This window comes from Protopterus annectens, chromosome 14.part0, assembly GCF_019279795.1.
Source record: "Protopterus annectens isolate FY-2018-M chromosome 14.part0, PAN1.0, whole genome shotgun sequence".
Taxonomy (NCBI): Eukaryota; Metazoa; Chordata; order Ceratodontiformes; family Protopteridae; genus Protopterus; species Protopterus annectens.
In genome coordinates, this window is record NC_056748.1 from 348,410,797 (window position 1) to 348,436,779 (window position 25,983).

General features: G+C 43.8%; 1 protein-coding gene across 1 annotated transcript in view; it reads left to right on the forward strand.

Annotated features, from left to right (window-relative positions):
• LOC122788982 (minichromosome maintenance complex binding protein) overlaps window positions 1–25,983 on the forward strand; it is a 1,363,580-nt gene that overhangs the window by 752,620 nt on the left and 584,977 nt on the right. The window contains exon 12 of the mRNA XM_044056074.1: window positions 14,634–14,751. Coding sequence (XP_043912009.1) covers window positions 14,634–14,751 — 118 coding nt within the window. The remainder of the gene's footprint in view (window positions 1–14,633; window positions 14,752–25,983) is intronic.

A 25,983-nucleotide genomic window follows, 5' to 3' on the forward strand; every position in this document is an offset into this window, starting at 1 on the left:
TAGGGCCTGAGCACGACGTTGTTGGCTGTCGCTCTTGTGCTAGATTTAATAAACACACTATAAAGAGGAGGTTGGATTGTGCAAGGTTAGTCTTTGGGAAGCGGTGCAATTACAAAATGCCGTCGGATGCTCCGACGCCCGCTTCTTCGAAGAAGCGCAAGGACAAAGCAGTTAAGCCTAGGCTGGAAGAACCGTCTGTACCGGACGCCGGTTCTTTAGAGGTGTCGGTGGAGCCGGTGGCTCCACCGGAGGTTCCTTTGTGTTCCCAGGGTGAGACTTTAGTATTGCAAGATGTGGCCTCTCAGGAGGCAAGTCAAGCTGAGGGGGCTTCTCAGGTTACTATACTCCCCTCCCTTCCTAGGGTGGCTAGGCCCTCTCCTTCTGTTTCTAAGGCTTCTCCCAGGGGCAGGCCAGGTTTAGCTTCAGTTGGTGTTACCCCTAGCTCTTCAGGTACTGTGCCTAAGAAGCATATGCTTAAAATGGCAGAAGATTTGATTACTTTGATTAGGGGTTCTATACCCCCTCCTGATAAGAGGCCTAGGGTGGAGCCTGAGCTGGGGGGTTTTGAGCAAGCTTCAGATGTGTCAGAGTCTTCGGCTGAAGACTTGCAGGAGTACTCTCCTTATTCTGATTCTGATGTGGATGATTCTACTCCTTCTGCTTCTCCTCCTGAGGATTTTTCTTTTTCAGAAACTCTTCATTCCATGAGGGAGCATTTTAAGTGGGAAGGTCAGGACTTCTCTGATTCCAGGAAAAGGCTTAGGGAAGTTTTGTTTTTACCCCAGCATAGGCCTTTGGCTATACCTCCTGTTTTGGATGTAGTGGAAGATGTTTTTACAGAGGCTTCTCTTAATCCTGATTCTTTGCCTCCTGCTCCTGTTAAGCCGGATAGGTATTACAGGGTGCCTGAAGCTCATAAGTATCTTTTAAGAGTCCTAGGGCAGACCCAGAAACTGTTAGCCAGGGGCCTAAAGGTGTTAAGGCTTCTGTTGTTAAGAATCCGGTTCCTGCAGACAAAGAGGCTAGGGCCTTGGATAGATGGGGAAAGAAAGTTTATACTTCTTCCACTCTTGCTATGAGAGCTTTGAATTGCCAGTTTCACATGTTGAAATACCAAAACTATCTCCTTTCACAATTAAAGTCTAAGGTTGATGCTCTGGCAGTAGGTATTGATTGTAAAGAGTTGCAAGATTTAGTGCATGTTTCTGAACAGGTGGGTAAGCATTCTTTGCAATGTGGTTTTGATGCTGTACAGGCCTCGTCTAGGGTGGCTGCCACTGGGTCAGTTCTTCGCAGGCACGCCTGGCTAAGGGATCAAAATTTGTCTGAACATGTTAAAACAAGGATTTTAGATGCTCCTTTACAATCTGACGTGTTGTTTGGTCCTCCTGTTGAGGCAGTTTTAAAGAAAATGGAAGACAAAGCTAAGTCCATGCAGACTGTTAAAGATTTTTTGCAGGTTCAGCCTCCAAAGTTTAGCAGAAATTGGCCTGCTAAAGGGTGGACGTATCCTTCTTATGATTCCCAGTGTAGAGGTAGATCTAGACGTGGTAGGGGCAGAGCTCAGGGCTCTTTCAGGCCTAGAACAGGGAGTTCTCCTGCTCAGTCTTCAGGTGAGGGCAGGGGTCAGTCCTTTCGTAAACAGACCCAATGACCTACCTTTTCAGCTGCCAGAGCCTTCTCGTCTGGCAGCACCTTTGGGAGGAAGGTTGGCACTTTTCAAAGAAAATTGGAGTTTAATTACCCAAGACAAATGGGTATTGGATATCATACATCAAGGTTACAGGTTTTATTTCCATACCTTGCCTCCTTTCAGAGGCATGCCAGACGTTCCTCCTCAACAAAGAATAGAGGCTCACAAGCAAGTTTCTCTGTTACTTCAACTAGGGGCCATACAGCCGGTCCCTATGCCAGAAGTGGGCCTAGGATTTTATTCTCGCCTGTTCCTAGTACCAAAGAAGGGGAACACGTGGAGACCAATTTTGGATCTATCTATCCTCAACACTTATCTGGACATTCCCAAGTTCAAAATGTTGACGTTACAACAGCTTTTGCCTCTGCTGGGCAAGGATCATTGGATGGTAACTTTGGATCTCAAGGAGGCTTACCTTCATGTTCCTATCAGACTAAGTTGCAGGAAGTATCTGCGTTTTGAGCTGGGACTTTTCACTATCAGTTCTCTGCATTGCCCTTTGGCTTATCTACTGCCCAGAGTGTTCACAAAGTTCTGGCTCCAGTGATAGCTTTCTTCAGGCTGAAAGGAATACAGATCTATCCTTATTTGGACGACTGCCTGATTCTGGCTCAAGGAAGGGAAGAGCTTCTTCGTCATTTGGAATATGTGATAGCAGTGCTAAGATGCCTAGGGTATTCTGTGAACGAAATAAAGTCCAGTCTAGTACCCTCTCAAGACATGTGCTTTCTGGGTGTGAGACTGAATACAGCATCCCAGATGGCCTTTTTAACCCCGGACAAACAAAAGAGTCTATCCCTTTACTTCCATCAGCTATCTCATCAGTCCGGGCTGACTGCAAGGACAGTCCTTCAAGCCTTAGGGTTCATGGCATCTTGTATTCTGGTGCTTCCCAATGCCAATCTGCATATGAGGAAGCTGCAATGGTATCTCAAAAATGTATGGACACAGCACTGCCAGGATCTAGACACTGTCATTCAAATAATACCTTGCATTCAAAAGGAATTTTTGTGGTGGGCTCAGGAATGTCACCTAAACAAGGGACTCTCTGTGACCCGGCCAGAGGCGAGTCAGATTTTAACGACAGATGCCTCAGACAAAGCTTGGGGAGCTCATCTAAATGGAAAGTGGATACAAGACAAGTGGCCTGCCAGACTACAACATCTACATATCAATCTAAAGGAGATGTTAGCAGTCCAGTTTGCTTTAATAGCTTTCAAGGATTTACTTCTTCCAGGGCAGGTGTTGATTCTAACAGACAACACAACTGTCATGTGGTACATCAACAAGCAAGGGGGAACGCATTCTTATCCTCTATGCAGACAAGCAATGATTTTGTGGGAGACTGCTCTCAGTTTACAACTCAATCTTCAGGCAAGGTTTCTGCCAGGAGCACAGAACTCCTTAGCAGATGTGTTGAGCAGGCAATTATGGATCCCCACGAGTGGAAATTGGATCCTCATGTGTTTCAGAAATTGACAGTGTCATGGGGAACTCCAGACATAGATCTGTTCGCTTCTCCACTAAACCATCAGCTGCCAAAGTTTTGCACAAAAAGGTTTCATCCCACAGCTTGGAAAGTGGATGCTCTTTCTTTCAATTGGAGCAATCTTCATGTGTATGCCTTTCCACCTCTGCCTCTCCTCCCAAAGGTACTTCTAAAGGTCAGACAGGACAAGCCAAGGATGATTTTAATAGCTCCAGATTGGCCTCGACAGCACTGGTACCCATTACTGAAAAGTCTGGTACGGAAGCCTCCATGGCCTTTGCCTTCGATTCCACACCTGTTGTCACAGGAGGACAGCCATTTGCTCAATGTCAAACTTCACTCTCTTCACCTAACAGCCTGGCATATTCTGTTTTGAACCATAGAGGGTCTCAACTTCCACAACAAGTTTTGAATGTGATTTTGGAAGCTAGAAGGCCTAGTACAAGGAAAGTGTACGCAGATAAATGGAAGAGATTTTTATTTTGGAGTACAGCAAAAGATTTTGATGTTTCTGAGCCTAATTTGAGTGTGGCTATTCAATATCTTACTGAGTTACTGGACAAAGGTTTGTCTTTCTCTTCTATTAAGGTTCATGCTGCAGCAATTTCGCTCACTATGATTGTGACCCACCATTGTTTTCTCATCCTTTGTTCAAGCAATTTCTTAGAGGGGCAAAGAATATAAGACCCCCACGAAGAGCTCCTACTCCTGCTTGGGATCTCAATTTTGTGTTGGAGAAACTCACTCTACAACCTTTTGAGCCTGCAGCTACTTCTGAGTTGAAATATTTGTCATGGAAGACTGCTTTTATGTTGGCAATTACCTCTGCAAGAAGGGTTTCTGAATTGCAGGCCCTTATGGCGGTTGAGCCTTTCTTGATTTTCCATAAGGATAGGGTATCATTACGTACTAATCCTTCCTTTATGCCTAAGGTGGTTTCTAGTGTGGCTTTAAACCAAACTATTCATTTGCCTACTTTTATGCAAATCCCCAAAATAGAAAGATTTTGCACACTTTAGATGTACACAGGCAGTTCGATATTATTTGGACAGAACTAAAGGGTTCAGGCAGTCTCAGCAGTTGTTTGTTTCTTTTGCTTTGAGTTCTCAGGGCAAGCCTGTGTCAAAGCAAACTATTTCTAAGTGGATTGGGTTTTGCATTGCTTTCTGTTATTCCCATCATGGCAAGGAGATTCCAGCTGGGATTAGGCCTCATTCCACTAGGGCTACTGCCACTTCAACAGCTTTTTGAGGGAGTGGCAACCAAGGATATTTTGGAGGCAGCTACTTGGAGTTCAGTGCATACTTTCTCTAGGCATTATCACCTGCCACTTTACTCTAAATCCAGGGCTGGTTTTGCCACTGCTGTTTTGCAGGGCATCTTGGCAGCTCCTGCTTCCTTGTAGTTAGCCATCCTCCCATACCTCTGCTTTGGGATTCTACCCAAGTGTAAGGACTGCAGCAATGTGAGATGAAGAACATAGTACAGTTTTGTACCTACCATAAATGTAGATGTTCGAAGATCCACATTGCTGCAGTCCAATTTACCCTCCCTCCTTCCCCTCTGTAGTTAGAGGTGGTTGTGTGGGTTGGGTTGTACATATTGTGTATTTTGTATATATTGTACATATAGTTAGTGCAAGGGTGGTGGGTTGGTTGTTTGCTGTCTTTTGGTTTTGACCTTTATTTTTTTAGGGTCTTCTGACATCTGGGGCAAGAAAAGACTGAGGATATGACGTCGGTCATGCGCATTTGTACCCTGACGTCCTGATGTCAGACAAATGCGCCTTGACCGACGTCAGCCATATACTTTGATATTCGGGCCGACCGAGGACAGCGGACTACCCAAGTGTAAGGACTGCAGCAATGTGGATCTTCGAACATCTACATTTATGGTAGGTACAAAACTGTACTTTTCGATGCTTTACAGGCTTCTTCTAGGGTGGCTGCCACTGGATCAGTTATTCGTAGGCACGCCTGGCTTAAGGATCAGAACTTGTCAGAGCATGTTAAAGCTCGAATTTTGGATGCTCCTCTTCAGTCTGAAGTTTTGTTTGGTTCTCCTGTGGAGTCAGTCTTGAAGAAAATGGAAGACAAAGCTAAGTCTATGCAGACTGTTAAGGATTTTTTGCAGGTGCAGCCCCTAAGTTTAACAGAAATTGGCCTACTAAGGGATGGGCTTACCCTTCTGATTTACAGTCTAGGGGCAGATCTAGACGTGGTAGGGGCAGAGCTCAGGGTTCTTTCAGGCCTAGGATGTGGAGTTCCCCTGCACAATCTACAGGTGAGGGCAGGGGCCAGTCCTTTCGTAAACAGACCCAATGACCTGCATCTTCAGCTGCCAGATCCTTCCTGTCTGGCAGCTCCTCTGGGAGGAAAGTTGGCACTTTTCAGGCAAAATTGGCTTTTGGTTACCCAGGACAAATGGGTGTTGGACATTATAGACCGAGGCTACAAGTTTTATTTCCACACATTGCCTCCTTTCAAAGGCATGCCAGACGTTCCTCCTCAGCAAAGGGTAGAGGCTCACAAGCAGATTTCCTTACTTCTTCAAATGGGGGCTATACAACAGGTCCCTCTGTCAGAAGTGGGCCTAGGATTTTATTCTCGCCTGTTTCTTGTTCCAAAGAAAGGAAACACTTGGAGGCCAATTCTGGATTTGTCTATCCTCAACACATACCTGGACATTCCAAAATTCAAAATGTTGACTTTGCAACAACTTCTGCCTCTGTTAGGCAAAGATCACTGGATGGTAACTCTGGATCTCAAAGAGGCTTATCTTCATATTCCTATCAGGCCCAGTTGCAGGAGATTCCTGCGTTTTCGGGCTGGGACTTTACATTATCAGTTTTCTGCATTGCCCTTTGGCTTATCTACTGCGCCCAGGGTGTTCACAAAGGTTCTGGCTCCGGTGATAGCCTTCTTACGGTTAAGATGAATACAAATTTATCCTTATTTGGACAATTGCCTGATTCTTGCTCAAGACAAAGACAAGCTACTTCACCATCTACAGTATGTTATGGCAGTGTTAAGGTGCCTAGGGTATTCTGTGAACGAAACAAAGTCCAGTCTAGTACCCTCTCAGGACATGTGCTTTCTGGGTGTGAGATTGAATACAGCCTCTCAGATGGCTTTTTTGACCCCGGACAAGCAAAGAAATCTTACCCTTTACTTCCAACAATTGTCTCTACGGTCCAGGCTGACTGCAAGGACAGTCCTTCAAGCCTTGGGGTTCATGGCATCTTGTATTCTGGTGCTTCCCAATGCCAAACTGCATATGAGGAAGCTACAATGGTATCTCAAAAGTGTATGGACTCAACACTGCCACGATTTGGACACTGTCATTCAGATAATACCTTGCATTCAAAAGGAATTTTTGTGGTGGGCTCAGGAATGTCACCTAAACAAGGGACTCTCTGTGACCCGACCAGAGGCGAGTCAGATCTTAACGACAGATGCCTCAGACAAGGCTTGGGGAGCACACCTCAATGGAAAATGGGTTCAAGACACGTGGCCTGCCAGACTTCAACATTTGCATATCAACTTGAAGAGATGTTAGCAGTCCAATTTGCATTGATGGCTTTCCAGGAACTACTTCACCCAGGACAAGTGTTGATTTAAACAGACAACACAACTGTCATGTGGTACATCAACAAGCAAGGGGGAACCCATTTGTACCCTCTTTGCAGGCAAGCTATGATTTTGTGGGAGACTGCTCTGTTTGCACCTCACTCTTCAGGCAAGGTTTCTGCCAGGAGCACAGAACTCCTTAGCAGATGTTTTGAGCAGACAGATGGTGGATCCCCACGAGTGGAAATTGGATCCTCATGTATTTCAACAGTTGACAGTGGCTTGGGGGACTCCAGACATAGATCTGTTCGCTTCTCCACTAAATTTTCAACTGCCAAAGTTTTGCACAAAGTTGTTTCACCCAAAAGCTTGGAAAGTGGATGCTCTATCATTCAGTTGGAACAACCTTCACGTCTATGCCTTTCCTCCTCTGCCTCTCCTTCCCAAGGTGCTCTTGAAGGTCAGACAGGACAAGCCCTGCATGATTCTAATAGCTCCAGATTGGCCACGACAGCACTGGTACCCTCTGCTGAGGAGTTTAGTACGGGAGCCTCCTTGGCCTTTGCCATCAATTCCACACCTTTTGTCCCAGGCAAGCAATCATTTCCTCAATGTCAGGATACAGTCCCTGCATCTGACAGCCTGGCGTATTCAGTTCTAGACCCTGGGGGGTCGCAGCTTCCTCAGCAAGTTTTGAATGTCATTTTGGAGGCCAGACGGCCTAGTACAAGGAAAGTTTATGCTGATAAATGGAGGAGATTTTTTCTTTGGAGCAAAGCAAAGAGTTTTGATGTTTCAGTGCCTAATTTGAGTGTTTCACTTCAGTATCTTACAGAATTATTAGACAAGGGTTTATCTTTCTCCTCTGTAAAAGTTCATGCTGCAGCCATTTCTGCTCACTATGGCTGTGACCCACCTTTATTCTCTCATCCTTTGTTTAAGCAATTTCTTAGAGGGGCAAAGAACATAAGACCCCCCCGCGTAGAGCTCCTACTCCTTCCTGGGATCTCAATTTTGTGTTGGAAAAACTCACTTTACCTCCTTTTGAACCTGCAGCTACGTCTGAGTTGAAGTTTTTATCTTGGAAGACTGCTTTTTTGTTGGCCATTACGTCTGCTAGAAGGGTATCTGAATTACAGGCTCTAATGGCAGTTGAACCCTTCCTGATTTTTCATAAGGATAGGGTATCCCTGCGTACTAACCCTACTTTTATGCCTAAAGTGGTTTCAAATGTGGCCTTGAACCAATCTATTCATTTGCCTACATTTTATGCTGATCCCCAAAATAAAGGGGAGAAAATTTTGCACTCTTTGGATATTCACAGGCAGTTGCGTTATTATTTGAGCAGAACTAAGGGGTTCAGGCAGTCTCAACAGTTGTTTGTTTCTTTTGCTTTGGGCTCTCAGGGAAAACCTGTTTCAAAACAAACTATTTCTAAGTGGATTGGCCATTGTATTGCTTTTTGTTATTCTCATCATGGTAAGGAGATTCCGGCTGGAATCAGACCTCATTCCACTAGGGCTACTGCCACTTCTACTGCTTTTTTAAGGGGTGTAGCTACTAAAGATATTTTGGAGGCAGCTACTTGGAGTTCAGTGCACACTTTTTCTAAACATTACCATCTCCCTCTTTATTCCAAATCTAGGGCTGGGTTTGCCACTGCAGTTTTACAGGGCATGTTAGCAGCTCCCAATGCTTTATGATTTGCCAACCTCCCTTTACCTTTGCTTTGGGATTCTACCCACAGGTTATGACTGCAGCAATGTGAGATGAAGAACATAGTACAGTTTTGTACCTACCATAAATGTAGATGTTCGAAGATCCACATTGCTGCAGTCCAATTTACCCTCCCTCCTTCCCCACTGTAGTTTGGGGTGGTTGTGTGGTTTGGGTTGTAAATATTGTTTGTACATGGGTGTTTGAAGGTTTTCTGTTTTTGGCTATGGCCTTTCTTTTTAGGGCCTTCTGACATCTGGGTCAAGAAAGACTGAGGATATGACGTCGGTCATGCGCTTTAGTACCACGGCGTTCTGACGTCAGATCTGAGCGACCATGACCGACGCCAGCCTAACACTTTGGTATTCGGGCCGACCGAGGACAGCGGACTACCCACAGGTTATGACTGCAGCAATGTGGATCTTCGAACATCTACATTTATGGTAGGTACAAAACTGTACTTTTTGATACATTTCTAGTTGTACTCATTTGTGAGGGACATTCTGAAGTACAAACTGTCTGTAGAGAATCAGCTCATCATTAGGCGATGTCATTAGAATGTTAAAGCTGCGGTGGTGCAGTGGTTAGCGTTGTCGCCTCACAGCAAGAGGTTCTCCCATTCGATTCTTGGCTGGAGCTCCTTCTGTGTGGAGTCTGCATGGCCTCCCCGCGGCCGAGTGACGTTAGACATGCAGATAGGTGCGAGCGTGAATGGGCGTACCTTCAATGAAGTTTGGGCATCTGGCTGGCAACTTGGCACCGTAAAATCCACTGCCAATCATGAGCGGACCGGAGTTCCACTGTGGCGACCCCTAACCGGGAAAAGCCAAAAGACCTTTATTAACAGGAAAAAAAAGTTCTCAAACAGCTGACTGTTGGTCTCTACTGTCTTATTTTAAAAATGTTAACCTGAAATATAAAAGACTGCTGCAGTTAGTGAAGAGTTGCAGTCAGAAGATACCTGGAAAAAAGACTCACCAGAACTGTGTATGCCTGCCTTTGCTTTGCTGTTATGTTTTAGATTAGATCAGAGACCATATGCTCTAGTTAGATTAGATAAGTTCAGTTGTTTAGACAGAGTGTTTCTAAGATGGACTTCTATCCTACAGTTTAATTTTATACTTCTGGTAGGTATATAGTCCAGTCCCAGGAAACAGAGCATGTCCCTGTTGTGCTCTTGTGGAATTTTACTCTTGTGTGCTCTGCTGTTTTCTGTGACACTCCCACACTGGAGTCTGTAATGAGGATTGAGGCTCCTTAATTACTGTCCCGGGTTTAAGTGGGGGTGTTTACATTTATTGTTAGCAGTCCTGTAGGATTACTAGCTGGACGTCACAAACATGTTAGTGTGTTTTGTTTTCTTTTTATATAAACATGTGTTTGCCTATGTCTTAACTGATAACATTTTGATACAACAAGTTTTGTTTTTTTTCTTGAATTATCTCCATTAATGGGAGTACTGTTCTTTAAGGGCTTCTACTGAGATAGTTTGGAAAGTTTTTCCTTGTGTATAGACTTAAGTTTTCCCCCTCTCATCTTTAAGTCTGAAAGTTAAATTGTTAAAGTGCTATATTTAGGACTCTGTGTCACATGTTCCTTATGGGCACCTTCAAGAAGACCTGACCATCAGATTTTGTACTCCCAAATGGAAAAATTAACTTCTGGCATACACAAGAAATATGACTTCTTGCCTGCTTCTTGGCCCATATTGTGGTATCTACTTCACTCTTTAGCTTGATACTTTAAATATGCATGTGCTGTTTGTCGCTGGTCTTCATTGTTGTGCTAGTAAGCTAGGTCAAGATAGGATGAAGTATTTTGGTGATGTCCTTCCTTATCACTGTTGCAGTATTCTTTACTCCTGGGATTATCCTGCTGAGGATAGTCGAATGTCCGACCAGCATATCAAAGTCTTTACATCTTTTAGGCACCATACGTCAAGATGCATGTCCTTACATGCAAGGCATAAAGTACATATGCGACATACACACACCTACTCCTAAGTTTTTGCTGCCAGTCCGAATTCTACATTTGCATTCATTCTACAAGCCATTCACCAAGTTGGTTCCACTACTGAGCCTTCTACAGATAAGTGCGCCATTGGGGTCTTTTATTTTTTTTCTATCACCTTGGTTTACGTGTCATCCAGGAAGAAAAAATCTGGGTGTGAGAGGCAGATTCCCCATAAAGACAAATGTGAATAATGCCTTTTTTTGTTTGTGTGGTACCCACAACCATATGTATTGAGACTTGTCAGATGTTTGTTCCTAAGACACTCCTCAATCATCTGTTGTCTCTTCTATTTACTTGGAGAACCTGCAATTGAAGCTTTTGGCTGCAGGTACCATCGCCGAATGTACCCTCCCTGACATTTAGATATCTCAAAGAAAGCCAAAAAGGTGTGAACTGATCCTGCTGTTGTCCAGCCTCCACCAGCTGTCTCCATCAGGTAAGGGACTGTCCAGTGCCACTTTCAACTTCCTCTCCCTCAATCCAGTTGGAGGCTGACATGGAGCTGCCTAGTAGCCCACCTGCTAAGGCTGTGCTTACATGTGGTGCAGATGTGGAGGGGATCCGTGGCTTATTTTGGAGGAGCCTAGGGGATTCTCCAAATAATTATTAGGGAAGAGGTGCCCAATACCCTCAATGAATTTAGGCAGGGGTCTGAACCTCTTAGGTTTGTTAAAGCTGATGTTCCTTTAAAAAAGAGAAATCTAAGCATGTGGCCACTATGACTACTGATTCTTATAAACAATGGCAGTATTTTACTCGGGGGCTCTTCAAAGCTCTTATTCTTTTGGTTCCTTCTTATGTTCCTTGGTCTTCCATTCCTTCCACATGTTCTAGGGACTCTGATTCATCAGATGAGGAGTTAGACTGTAGTAAGGAGTCATTGGCTTACTCCTCTCAGATACACACTCTCCCTTGCCTTGGGGTCAGTAAGGAGTATTCCCTCCCCCCCCCCCGACTCCTTTTATAGGGGAAATTGTCTTTTGGGGATACAGTAGTTCAGCTGATGGAACACTAAATGGGACTGTTTCCAGGTTTCTGATCAAAAAAGAAGCTATGAAGTCTTGCAAGTAGATTTTCTTTTGCCTACTGCAGTTCCTCCGCTGCTGGCTGACCTCCTTTATAACATTCCTGAGACTAATTTTTTCTATAAAAGCCCTTCCTTTCATCTCGGTGGTATTTCTGTAACCACTGATGAACCTTCCAAGTTGTTGGCTTCTTCCAAGCCTTTACCTTCTGATAAAGACAGCCACTCCATGGAGAGGTGTGGTTATAAAAAAAAGTGTGTACCTCTATCTTAGACTTCAGGGCTATTAATTACTAGACCCATATGACTAGTTATGTCCTGGTTCTTTCCCAATTTGTGGGCGTTCTGTCTGACTTGCCTGAGCCAGGCATCCTTCATATTCTGCCTCCAAAAAAGTGCATTTCTGGTACCTTAATTTTGATCTTGCGAAATAGACCCAGTTCCCCTTTGAGTTTGCAGTTTCTTCTTGCCTACAGCATTGAATTTGGAAGACTGTATTGTTGGTGGCACTTGGTTCTGCCAGGAAGGTCTCTGAATTTCAGGCACTCATGGCGTTTCCACTTTTTATTTTGTTTTTTTCATAGGGACATGGTATGGTGTCTTTTCATATCCGTTCTTTTTTTGCCCAAGGTAGATAATGATTTGTCCTTGAATCGGTCCATTAATCTAACTTCCTTTTTATGTGCTCCACCGAATCCTAGTGAGAGGGCCCTTCACATTTTGGATTTAAATAGACAGCTCGGGTATTACTTGGACAAGGCAAAACGTGTTTTGAAATCTGAGCAACTTTTTTGTTTCCTTTCTTGTCAGGAAATTGGGTTTGACAGTATCTAAGCAGGCCATCTCCTCCTGGACCTCTAAGGCCATTCCTTTTTGCTATACTTTTCATGACAAGCATCTTTCCTCCTCTGTTCGTGCTTGTTCTGCCTGGGCAGTGGCATCTTCTAGTGTTTTTTCCAAGGGTCTGGATATTGAATACATATCTGAAACTGCTACTTGGTCTTTTTTTCACATTTTCACCAAACATTGCAAGTTGGGTGTTTTTTTGTAGGGCCAGGGCCATCCTTCATGGGCTTTTGGAGAGCTCTTCTGTGGTTTCCTCCTCCTATACTGTGCAGTAGCTTTTTTTTTTTTTTTACTGTACCAGGAGTAAAGAATACTGCAATAGTTTATAAAGAAGGACGCAGTACAGTTGTGTAAGGTCTTATCAGAACAGTAGATATCCTACTTCTCACTGTTGCAGTATTGTTCCTCCTTCCCATCCCCAGTTGCTTTGTTTTCCTTATGGCCAAGGGGGCACTTTTATCCTCTTCTTCCTCCCTTCCTGGCTGTATGTTACTTTCTTCCAGGGTTGTTTTGGTTCTTCTTGGGTACTTCAGTTCTGAGGATTAGGTACACATAACATCACATGTGTACCTTACACCTTGCATGTAGGACATATGTCTGGCATACGCACCCAGAAGATAGTAAAGGCTTTGGGATGCTGGCCAAACTTTTGGCTGTCCTCTGCAAGATATTTCCAGGAGTAAAGAATACTGCAGCAGTAAGTAGCAGGAGATCTACTATTATGGTAAGATCTTACACAACTGTACTTTCTATTTTTCAGCCCTAGGCACCTAATAATGTGAAGTCCATCTCATCTGAGAGAGAGAAATCTCAGCAGGCACCCAGTAATTTGATTGTGTGTATGTGCACATGTCTGCGAGCACACATTGTAGTATAATGTCACCCTTCCCTAGTCTGGGAACGCATACATTGTGTTGCGCACATGTTGTAGGCAGTTGCACATAGTGGGTGCTTCTTTATATCGGGCATGCAGCAGACATGCTGCACCCAGGCTTTTTGAACATGCAGTTGTGGCTGTCCCTGTTTGTCTGGGACTAACCCTGCCTTTCAGCTAGGCAGTGTTCCTGCAGAGTGATCCATCTTCCCTTTGTCTACCCCCCCCAAAAAAAAAAAAAAAAAAGCAATGGCTTCTTTGATCTCAAATCAACAGTGTCCCCAAATGTAGCTTTCCCTGTTGACCAGCTGGAATCTTTTAATCCCGTCCAGTGCCTCATCACCAGCTCAGCAGCATTACACCTAATTGTGTCTTTAGTAATGCTCACAGCAACCATTTTTGAGGTTGTGTATAGAGGAATGGCATATTTTTTGTGGTAGATGGTCTTTATGGCAGTCACTGCATTAGCTAGATATAAATTCAGGCACTTCAGATTTTCTCATTAGTAGACGTTTCACATGAAAAGAAATATATCTTGTGCCCCAACCTTCACTTCAAGTCAGAGTTTTACCTTAACCAGTTGATTTCCTATTTTATACAAGAACCCATTTTTTTTTTCAGGATCATCTCCACAGCTAGTGAAGAGGTACTGTTTTATACCATGTAGCTGTAGCTTAGAGAAAGCTTGCCAGTAATTTTCCTGTCCTGAAGCTGTAACCAGTTGTATTCTATGAAGCTGACATTGGCATATGGATATTATGTTGTGCTTCTTTAATTTGAATGGTAGGTGGCTTTGGGACTTGGGTCTCATGCTTTCAGGCTTACCCTTGGCTTTGTTGATAAGTGGCAGAGAATTATTTTCCTGAAAAATCATTAGTGCTGCTCTCTTGAAGCAAGTGTCTTAATTTCTAATTACTTCATCGCACTGTAATACTAGAGATTTTGAAATCACTTGTCTGCGGACCTTAAGTTTGTGCCGATTCATTTTTTATCCCTACTCCCAAGGAATTGCTAGGACAGGACCTTAATAAAATGCAGTCATTGGAATAGACCCATGCCCCTGTTTGACACATTTGTAGAAAAGTATAGTTCATGTAAGGATGAGTCACATGGCCTTTAGTGATGTACACCAAGAGATTAATGGTATGTCATATGGATTTACCAGACAGATGGCGAAATTTTTTTTGGACATCTATAATGAGCTGTTTTTTCTAGTATAATTAACCAGTGTTTGTATTTGAAGTGTACAAGTCTGTTACATTTGTATAAAAAAATGGTAAGCTGTGAGCTGGTTTTACAGTCCACTTGATAATCTAATAGTAATGGTCATGTTTTGATATTGTTAAATGAGAAATTTGATTTTAATTGGTATTCATGAAATATTTTATTAAATAATTTCATTTTCTTAGATATGCTAGACGAGATATACTTCCTCTGGGTAAATTCACAATGAATCTGAGTGGCTGTCCTAGAAATAGTAATTATGCCGAACACACATGCCGTGTTATTCAGCACCTTGTCCCTTCGGTAAGTGATCTTTTAATACAGAGGATTTTTTAATATTAGAATAAACCAATATAAGCTTTCGTCAAGCTGCTGCTTGTAGTGGAGTTTTATTCCCTTAGTCTCCATTTACCTTGTATGCAACTGAGCAAGTCATTCAACCAGGCAGTGCTCTTGTCACTGATTCTTGTTGATCAGTACTATACCCTGGTTACTAAAGAAATGTATAGTTTTTATTTGATGCTTACTATGAAGGTAATAAAATGTAAATTTTCAATACATGGATCACTATCACAGTAGCCTGTTATCCAATTCAGTCTTTGTCTGCCACCTTTAGATACCTTTTGAGGTGGGTTTCTCCAGGTGCTTCAAATGTCATAGCACTCCGTATAAAAGGCAGTTGGGGTGCTGAAGTGAGTTCTTCATTCTGCAGTCCCCATGATTTGTCTGATAGCTAGCAATCTACAAGAGCTGGGCAGAGAAGTCCCTGTTAGGGAAAGCTTTCCTGTTTTAAATTAAGTTATGAAGAAAAATGTTTTTGTTTCTGTCATTGTGACATTTGTTGACCGGGATAGTCCAACTGAGCTTGCGCCCTTTTTCAGCGGAGGCATGAGGAAAAAAGCTTTACAGTGCAAGTTATGCAAGTAAAACTTTAACAGTACAAATTATACAAGTAAAATTCACAGGAGTGAAGTAAAATACAATAAACGCAATAGAATTCTCATGAGTGTAAAGTAAAATAAAATAAATATAATAGAAGATTATACAATGGTAAACAAAAAGTTCACAGGAGTCAAGTAAAATACAATAAATACAAAACGTTATACAATGGAAGGGGTGAGCAGGTGTCTATAGTAGTACCAGTAGGAGATTTTAGCAGAAGAGGCATTTAAACAGAGTTGTAAGTATTGAGAAGGATGGAAAGAACAAAGTGATTATCCTATTAAATATCTGTATTTTTTATTTAGTTAGGATAGATAGCATATTTGTAGGAAAGGAACAAGTAGGAAGGAGAAAGATGGAGGGAAGAAGGATATTAGAGGGAGAGAGGGGGAAGTATTTCAGGTGGGATGATTGCAGTTGCAGGACCAGGTGCTCTGTAGGTAATTTCTGAGTTATCTCACCTAGATTTTAACATATAAAGGTGAACCCACTGAGATATTTTATGTAACCCTTTTTATTGAACAAGTTTTTAACATTTTTATGGATCATATCACTATTAAGGTTTTTAAAACATTTTTACCATGGGGTATATATTTTAATTTTTTGAATGACAAAATAATTTTCTTATTGGTTGACCAAAATGAGGTTTAGTACTTAACAAGCAGCACCATTGCACTTACTTTATCTGATGGTCTGTTTTTAACTGACGAAAACGCTGTGTGGATTATTCTTGCATTTGTTCCTGAATTTGCTTAATAAAGCCTTCTTTCAATTTGAGTGTTGCTGTCAAGCCTTCCTTCAGTGCTAGCTGGTTTGTTTAATTTCTGAGAGTTATCTTGAAGATGTGAGGATGGGGTACGTTTCTGAGGGCCACGGGAAGCTTATTCCAAGAGAGAACCAGAAGTTAACTGTAGAGGTAATGTCCGATTGAGTTTGATAAGAAACAGTGGTACAGACGGTCTTAAATGTTGAGAGGAGTAGTTATAATGTGGATGCATGTGTAAACTTTTTGTGAGAATTTACTAAATATGTTCTCAGGTTAAGATTTGGTGTGTTTTGGGACAGGATACTTTGGTTGTGGAGAGCTGTCAGTGATATCCTTACCTCAGAACCTCTTGTCCAATTCTGTTCTCTTTACCAATTCCTCTAGGCTCTGATGCCCCGTTTTCATTCCTCATACCCAGTGTACTGATTCACAGTTCTACTTTCCTTTAGTGATAAAAAAAGAAACTTGGTAATGAACTTTTAGGAGGGCAAGACCAGTTCTTTGTTTGCATTAGCCACTGGTGGGTAACTCTGATTTGGCCACTTGATCATGAGACCATCCATCTTGCTCCGGTGTTCCTCTTGGTTTAGTATTTGAAACCACCAAAGGCCGGGGTGTAGCCACATCTTTTGCAGCTATAGGAATGCCTGTAGCGGGCATGTGAGAGCCACTATTTTGGCTGTCCTGGGAAGAGACTTCCTTGGGGTTGGGTTCAGGGATGCTGGGTACATTGTGCCCAAAGGTCAGGTTTTTTTTCAGGGAGAATATGCTTAGTGAGTCCTTCTTCCAGTTTCTATTTCCATGGACAAGGTAGATTTACTGGATTTTGCCAAGGAATAGATTGCTAGTACTGTTAACTTCTCAAGCCTCTGCAAGAAAAAGAAGAGTACCTTCTCATTTTGACAGGAATTTTCATTCAGAAGAGCAGTCATTCCTGTGGGAAGGTGCACTCAGGAGTTTTTCAGTCTGAGCATTCTGAGATCAGTATGACTTCAGGTTTCCCTGCTGAAGAAATTTGTTTTACAAGCATTTTATCTAATATGAAAGAGGTATTTCAGTAGGACCAGGATGAGATTCGTATGATGCAGAAAAATGTGTTATGATTTTATGAGAGTTGGCAGTAATAAGGTCATGGCTAGAGTTTTTCTTTAAGTATCTGCAAGAAATCCATTGATCCTTTAAAGGGAGTCTAGTTTCTGATGTGTAGATTTTATGGTTTGCAGTATATAGTGGTCATATTTGAGACTGTCCTTTAGTAGAATGTGTAGAAGTTTACTGTCAGTTACAGTTTCAATGATGGTATTTGCTGACTTTATGGTAAAAGATTGCTTTTGATTTGTGGCAACTTTTTGAGGTCAAAAGCATTACCTTAGTTTTCTTGGGGGTGAGTAGGAAGTTTCATTCTTTGAGCCTGGTTTCTATGGAGGAGAGAGATTTTTGGATAATGTCTTGGAGCTTATTTATTGTTAAGGCCGCACATGTTAATGTTGAGTTATGTGCATGCTAAACTAGCATGGTGAGTGGAAGTGTGGAGTTCATTAGTAAATATATTAAATAATAGACGACCCAGGATAGAGCCCTAAGAGACACCTGTAATAACTGGTTGAAAGTATGAGTAGGTTTGTTGCCTTCCAAATAGGTAACTAAGGAACCACAACAAGCAGTGTTGTGAAAGTCCTGTTGAGAGTCAAATGAGCAGTTGCTGGTGTGAGACTGTATCAGATGCCTTTGGCAAGTCCAAGAACATGGTGGACACAAGCAGACCATCGTTTGTTAGTTTATTATATTGGTAAAACATAGAGCAGTAGTGGTGCTGTGCTGGGGCCTAAAGCTATGTTGGGTTTCTGAGAGCAGGTTATTTGATGGTAGGTATTGCATTAGCTGCATATGGTTGCATTTCTCTAATATTTTGGAGAGGGGGAGAGAATCGGTATTTGTCTGCAGTTATTAAACTCTATAGATGTTCCACCTTTGTGTAGTGGCATGATGTATGATTTTTTTCTATAGTGATGGGGCGCATGTTTCTGCAGTGGACCTATTAATTAGTGTGGACACAGGGAAGGCCATGACATCTGCAGACATTTTTAGGTAGTCTGACGGTAGTTGGTCTACAACTACAGAAGTCGTTTTTAGTTTAAGGAGCACCTTCTTTACGAGTGAGGTAGGTACTGGACTAAAACTGAAGAGCTGTGGATGGTTTTGATAGGAGAGGGGTAGCATGAGGGGGGCAGATGTTGGTGTCTAACCAAGATAATATTGATTATATAAAGTAGGAATTCATGCTGTAGGTGAATTGAACACTCCAAATTGGCCCTAGGTATGAGTGCGTGCGTGTGTGTGCCTTCTGTGGAAGGTTGGGCACCGGGCTGGCAACTCAACACCGTAAAAAACTCCACTGACAATCATGAGCAGACAGGTGATCCGCTGTGGCGACACCGAAAGGAGAAGGAAAAAAGTAGGAATTAAACTATGTGGAGATGCTCTGTTGTATTGCCTGTTTTTGGAGAGGGGACTAGCGGTCTTGCCAGGGTGGAGTAGTTTTAGTGATGACCAAAAAAGTTTTGGTTATTTATACGTTTGTCTTGTAGGTTGGTATAGTACGATTACTTATCCTGTTTGACATGGAGTTTTGCAAGGTTTCTAAGATGTCTGAATTGCTGGAGGGCATTTTGAGTTCTATTTTTATATCAGTTTCTCCAGACTTTATCCCTTTTTATCATGATTTTTTTTGTTTCCTTTGTCAGCTGTGGTTCAGGGCTGAACTTAATCTAGCACCAGTACCTAAAATAGGATTAAAGGACTGTAAGAATACATTATTAGTGTTCTACAGCAGTATCTAGTGGCATTGTTCTACAAACATTCCAGTTATATTTTTTGTGTTTCATTGAAAATATCATCAGAAGTTCTTAATCTTCTTCCTATCCATCACTGATGGATTCGGTTCCAAGCCCTCGGAACCAAGTCTGCTTTATACCAAGCTTGCGTGCATCAAAAACTCTCGACCTAAGCTGCTACCCACAATGCCCTTCACTCAGTTACCTCAGATCTCATTTGCCACAGCCATATAGCAGCGTTTCACTAAGCTAAGTGTTATATTTTTCAAATTTTATAAGTATGTGTGTGTTCTTTCTGGTCAAATTATTATTTTTCTCTATTTTCACACACAGCTCTACCCACAGGTATCTCCTTTATCGTACCATTGTTGGTATTTGCCCTTTTTACCCTTGTGGTATTCTCAATACCATTGTTGGTATTTCCCTCTCTCTCTACCTTTTCTTTGTAGTTAGCGTTGTGTGTGTTTCTATTATGTCTGAAAAGAAAGGGACTTATGGGGTTTAAACACTGTTCTTCTTGCAGTGGTAAACTCCCGAATAATGATCTTCATGATGAATGTGTGTATTGTTTGGGGGTTCCACACGTATTGGCGAAATCTCCCTATGACATTTGTGCCAGCTTCAGTCAGCGGATGCTGAATGAAAGATGAAACAAGTTAATCCTCAAGGGCCTGCTTCCTTCTTTGTCGGAGGCTATTTCTGCGTCTGTGTCATCCCCTCCTTCTGTGGACAAAAAACTTCCTCGTTTTGACCCCTCTTCACAAGATGGTGATAGGGGCAAGACTCATAAGCACAAGGCCCATAAGACTTCTACCGAGCATCAAATCTCCTCCTTAGTTCTGACCACCTCAGCTCCAAGTTTGGCTCCAGTGGTTCATACAGAAGTTGCCATGATCGCCTTGGGGCTGGTCCTGGCACTGACTACGGCTCCCACTGCAACTTCACTTCTGGACACTGTGCCTGCCTGTACCTTTGCACCAACATCCCCATCTTCGCTCCGACGTCTGTTCGACATCTTCGGAGCCGCTATTTGCCTCCACCCCAGCTGTGACTTTGGCTCCAAGCACGTTCTCTGCTCCAATTATTCCACTACTACCGGTTTCTAAACTGGAATCCTCTGTGCCATTTTTCAATCCACCACGGACCCAGTACTCCCAGTCTGTGGATCCATTTGCCGGACAAGCTTTCAGCCCCTTTTTGGACCGGCCAGATTCCCCCTCGGGCATCGGTAAGGTCAAACAGGAGGCTATCTGAATTGGACTTGGTGCGCCTCTTTGATCAGCTGCTGACCACCAGGGAAATTACAAATTTTCCTAGAGCCACCCCACCCCAGGCTTTGGGTCCATTGCCCTGGCCAACCCCCACGTATTCTCCTTCCATATTTCCGACTTCTACAAGAGGACCCCTTGCCTTGGTGCCGACCATTTTTGAGGCTCCAATGTCCCTTTGTGTGTTGGTTCCGTCGGAACCCACCCTTCCGCAATCTCATGCTTGGGGGGGGTGGAACCATCTGTTCTGGCCACGGATCCAGTTGGGTCACCGGTTCGTCTTTGGGTCCAAGGGTGACTCCGTCCCCAGGAGCGGACCGTGTGGAGCGGGGTGTGACTCTGATTCCGAAATTGTCTTCTTTGGTTCCAGGCTCCCATTCCTCTTCAGGTGGGGCCTGCTTTCCGGGTGATGGAGAGGGTGCTTGCTTCAAGCAATCCTCCTGTGTTGGAACTACCACCCGTTCCCTCTGAGCTGCAGCTATCAAAGGCCACCCCCCCAGGACTCCGAGAGCACAAGACCCAGGAAACATCTGTACAGGGTATTTCCCTTTCTGAGTCTTCTTCGGATGCTCCCACCGAAGAACCCCCTCGGAAATGGACGTGTAAGAGGAAACACATGGACTCCCCAGAGGAGTCCCTCACGGAAGATAAATGACTACGATGATGGGGAAGAGTCCCCATGGTCACCCCCTGATGATGTCTCATTTGGAGACATCCTGGAAATCTTGAAGCAGAGGGGTGACTGGAAGCCCTCCAACCCTTCCTCGGAGGAATCCGTATTCCTGCAGGCCTTCCGCTCTCGGCCCTCTACTTCTTGGGTGATCCCCCCCCCCCCGCCAATGAGGTAGTTAAGCTCATCGTGCAGCGGGCATGGAAGAATCCCGACACCATTGAGGCCATCCCCAGGAGATCAGATAAGATATTCTCCCCTCTAGAAGATCAACCCCATTGTTCTAGAAGTTTGCTAGTAAGATGCTATGTTGGTGGTGGCGTCCACAAAAAAGGACCTTGCGGAGGAAAGTCCTACTGTCACCCATCCAACAGAGTCCCGGGTTAGGTTAGGGAAGCGAGTTTTTGCTTCAGCAACCTTTGTTGTCAGGTCTCTGAACTTTTTGGCACATTTTACGAGGCTCCAGAGAGATCTTATCACAGAGCTCTCTGGAACCCTCGTGGGTCAAGTTTTGGATGGGGCACGTGATAAAGTTGCTTCCCAACTTGCCACCCTATAGTCTATTTCCAACTCGTCCATGAGGTTACTGTCCCACGCAACCGAAGGGGCGGCTAGAGCTGCGGATGCAGGCTTAGTTATGAGACACCATGCCTGGATGCGCATTTATGACCTCGGGGACTCCAAGTCTTCCTTTTTAAACGCCCCTATTGAACCATCAGCTCTGTTCGGTTCTAAGGTCGAGGGCCCATTAGCGAGGTGCAAACAGGATGGGAAGACCTTGTCTGCCATGGGTCAGCGTTTTTCCAAACCTCAAATTTCCTTATCCAGGAACCAGAGGAGTGGAAAGATGTGGCACAAAGTCTCAAGGTCCTTTTCCGTGAGGCACGTGGTGAGGGCTCCCCCAGAGACAGAGGGGGTTCCAATAATGGAAGATGCCCCTTTTGGGGCAGAGGGGATCCCCGAAATCAGGACTCCAGAGATTCTTTCTCAGGAAGACTGTGTTAGTGCTCCTGAAGCGCTGCCCGATTGCTTTCCTGTGGAAGCAGTCGGGGCTCATTTCTCTCTGAGCCTAGCTGCCTGGCTGTCTCTTACAAATGATCAATGGGTGCAGAGAATAATTTCCAGAGGCTGTCACATCCCCCAAATATCTTACCCAAGAACTCCGAAATCCCTTACCCATGTTCCGCCCAGTCAAATGGAGGAGGCAGCTTCCGGAATAAGAAATCTATGTCAAAAACGAGTCATCCAGCAGGTCCCCCCAGACCAGTGCGGATCTGGTTTTTAGTCTAGATTCTTTTTAGTGCCAAAAAGAACGGGAACTGGAGGCCCATTTTGGATCTCAGCCAGCTAAACAAATCAGTGGTTCAGACCAAGTTCCACATGGTCACGATTCAGTCCATCCTCCCTTTTCTTCGGGAGGATGTGTGGATGTACTCAATAGAACTCCAGGATGCGTATTACCACATCAAAATGGACAAACGCTCCAGGAGTTTCCTTCACTTCCGGCTGGGAGCAAATCATTACCAATTCAGAGCCTTGCCATTTGGTCTCTCGATGGCCTCCAGAGTGTTCACGAAATGCCTAGCAGTGGTTACAGCATCTGAGCCTGCAGGGATTCCAGGTGTTTCCGTATTTAGAGGATTGGCTCCTCTCCGCGCCTCCACCAAGCGCCTCCTGGTCAGGACCACTACCCTCTAGTACTAGCGGAGTCGCTGGGCATCACCATTCACTGGGAAAAATCCAAAACCTTCAGCCCTCACAACAATTGGAATTTATAGGGGCAGTACTCAACACTCAAGTCTGGTCTCTCTTCCCCCTCACAGGCTTCAGAAATTAAGGGCACAAGTTCAAGTGATACTCTGTTGGAGAAAGGCATCTGCAAGGGAAGTTCTTCAGGCTCTGGGGTCTATAGCGGCGGCCATCCCAATTGTTTCCCTAGCCAGATTACATAGGAGACTGCTACAATGGCTCCTTCCGTCCCAGTGGATATCCAATCTTCATCCTCTGACCTCACAGATTCTTATCACCAACTCCTGCAAACTAGATCTCCTCTGATGGATGAGTACAGATGAAAATCTTTGGTGTCACCCCTTCCAGGCTTCCCAACCCAGCGCCACAGTGACCACGGACACTTCTCTGATAGGGTTGGGGGACCACTTCCAGGGAAAGTCAGTCCAAGGCATTTGGTCCAGCATATAGAGGTCAGCTTACATATCAGTGTCCTAGAGTTAAGCGTGGTGCTACTGGCGTTGCAAGCATTCCATCCACTCCTTCCGTCAGGAACGATTGCTATCCAGTCAGACATGTCTGTTGTCTGGTACATAAACAGGGAGGGACCAAATCCTATCTCCCTCTTTTGCAAAGCCATGAGAATCTGGCAGTGGGCGATAGCTTCTAACTGCTTTCTAATCACAATGCATATCCCGGGGAGCTCCAACGTGATTGCAAACAGGCTGAGCAGATGCATACTTCGTCCTTGCGAGTGGTCTCTGTCAGTGTGAGATGACAGAAATCTTCAGCCATTGGGGCCAGCCATGCTGTGACCTTTTCGCCACCCCCTTGAACACAAAATGCAGCACCTACTTTGCCCTCTTTCCCCCTCACGGGAAGTCACCGAGAGACACTTTGACTCACGATTGGCCCGCGGGTCTCATTTATGCTTATCCTCCGATACCTCTGATCCCTCTTTTTCTAAGGAAAGCTATCCGGTTGAGAAGCAAAGTGATCCTCATTGCCCCGTTCTGGCCTCGTCAAGTGGGATTTCCCTTCCTCCAACCTCACCTGTTACAACCTCCTTGGATCCTGGACACTTGTCAGGACCTCATATCTCACCCACAAGGTCAGACTCCACCACACTCAAGCTGACGGCTTGGCTTCTCCACTTCCGTTTGTTGCCAGGCAGGAAATCCTCTCCTCATCTGTCCGTGATATTATCCTGGCCTCCCACAAACCATCCACCAGAAAACTTTACAGGGTCAAATGGAAAAGATTCTCTATCTGGTCACATGATTGGATGCTAAATCCGTTTTCAACTTCCGTAGCTACTATTCTTCATTACCTTTGAGTTGTTTGACAATGGTGCATCAGCTTCCACCATTCGAGCCCATTTAGCAGCTCTTTCTAACTTCCATAATGGTTCAGATGGAATCCCGCTTATTTCCACCCGACTTTGCAAGACCTTCCTCAAGGGAATTTTCCATGGCAGACCTATCAGGCAACCAGTGGAGGCATGGAATCTCTCCCTGGTTCTCCAGTCTCTCTCTACCCTCTTTTGAACCTGCTGCGACATGTGATCAAAAGTTCCTGTCATGGAAATCCTTATTTTTGGTGGCAGTCACTTCAGCTAGACGAATATCTAAGTTGCAAGCCTTATGCATTGAATCCCTATCTGATCTTCCATAAGGACAGAGTATCACTTCGTACTAATCCATCCTTTCTCCCAAGGTGGTTTCCGACTTTTCTATTAACCAAGTCCATTGAGCTTCCCTGTATTCTTTCCAAAATTTTCAAACAAGGGAGAATACTGCCTGCATTCATTGGATGTTCATAGACAGCTAAGTTTCTACCTGGACAGAACTAAGTCTTTTCGCAAGTCGGACCAACTTTTCATTTCCTTTTCTGGTCCTAGAATGGGGTGTGCAGTATCAAAAGTTACTTTGTCAAAATGGCTCAGAGATTGCATTACCTTCTCATATTCACTTAAGAATGAATCTAAGCCTGCTCAAATCAAAGCTCACTCAACTAGGGTTATCGCAGCATCTGTTGCCTTTCACTCTAGAGCCCCCACAGATGACATCTGTGCAGCAGCCATTTGGGCTAAACCCCATACCTTCATCAAGCATTACAAATTGGATCTGATCTCCAGGGGAAGTGCGGCCTTTGGCTCGATGGTTATCAGGAATGTTCTTCCATAAGGGCCACCCAGGTTCTCCAAGTAGTTTGGGATTCAGTCTCATCAGTGATGAATAGGAAGATTAACAACTTCAGATAAAGAAGTTATGTCTTACCATAACGTTCCACCGGAGATGTTGATCTTCTTCCAGTCATCACACCCTCCCACCGGCCCCCACCAAAAGCTCCTGGCGGATGTTCTTGGTCTTTGTGGTGCCTCAGGCTTTCTGTGCAGAGAGATGGCCTCTGACTTTGTTTCTTTTATATGTTGCATGCAAACTCGATCTGAGGTAAATGAGTGAAGGACATTGTGGGTAGCAGCTTAGCTCGAGAGTTTTTGATGCATGCAAGCTTGGTATAAGGCCGACTCTGTTCTGAGGGCTCGGGACCAAACCCATCAGTGATGACTGGAAGATCATCAACAACTCAGATGGAACGTTATGGTAAGACGTAACATCTTTTTTGCTGAAATTGGTTGCATTTCATATTTGATTAGAGATAATATGTATCTAGGTTATGATAAGTTCTAATAGTATATGTTGGTATGTGGTCACTTATGCTGAGAGGCAGCCTACTTTTGTCAGTTTGTCTCTTTTGTTTGTAAGAATCCAATCTAATGTTGAGTGTCAAGTTTTATTGATTCTAGTAGGTGTGTGTATTAATTGAAGTTGTACAAGTTTATGGATTCATTAGGGGATGTGGAATTTGTGTATGCCAGTGTACATTTGTCTCCAAGTATTTATTTTATTTATTGCATTTGTTAACCGGGAAAGTCCGATTTGGCTAGGAGTCTGTTTTCAGTGGAGGCCCGGGGAGAAAAAAATCTGAAAATATAGTACAATGTAGTCTGAGTAAACTGCAGTAATTAGTTAAACAGAATAATAATTTGTTGTAAAAAAAAGTGTGTATTTAAGTACAGGCTATGTGAAAAATTGGTATATACAAATAGCATGTCATCAGAAATAGCATTGTTAGACCAGGAATTTGAGTTTAAACCAAGTTAATATTTTTCAATAGTGACAACAGTGGTGCCAAATACTGTAAGAAGTTAGGGTTAATAAGGAAAATGTAGACAGTAGGAGATCGAGTAGTAGTAGTAGGATGTAATACTTTTATGGTGTAGGAAAAGAGTGGGAATAAGAGGATGTCCTTTAAGGATGCAAC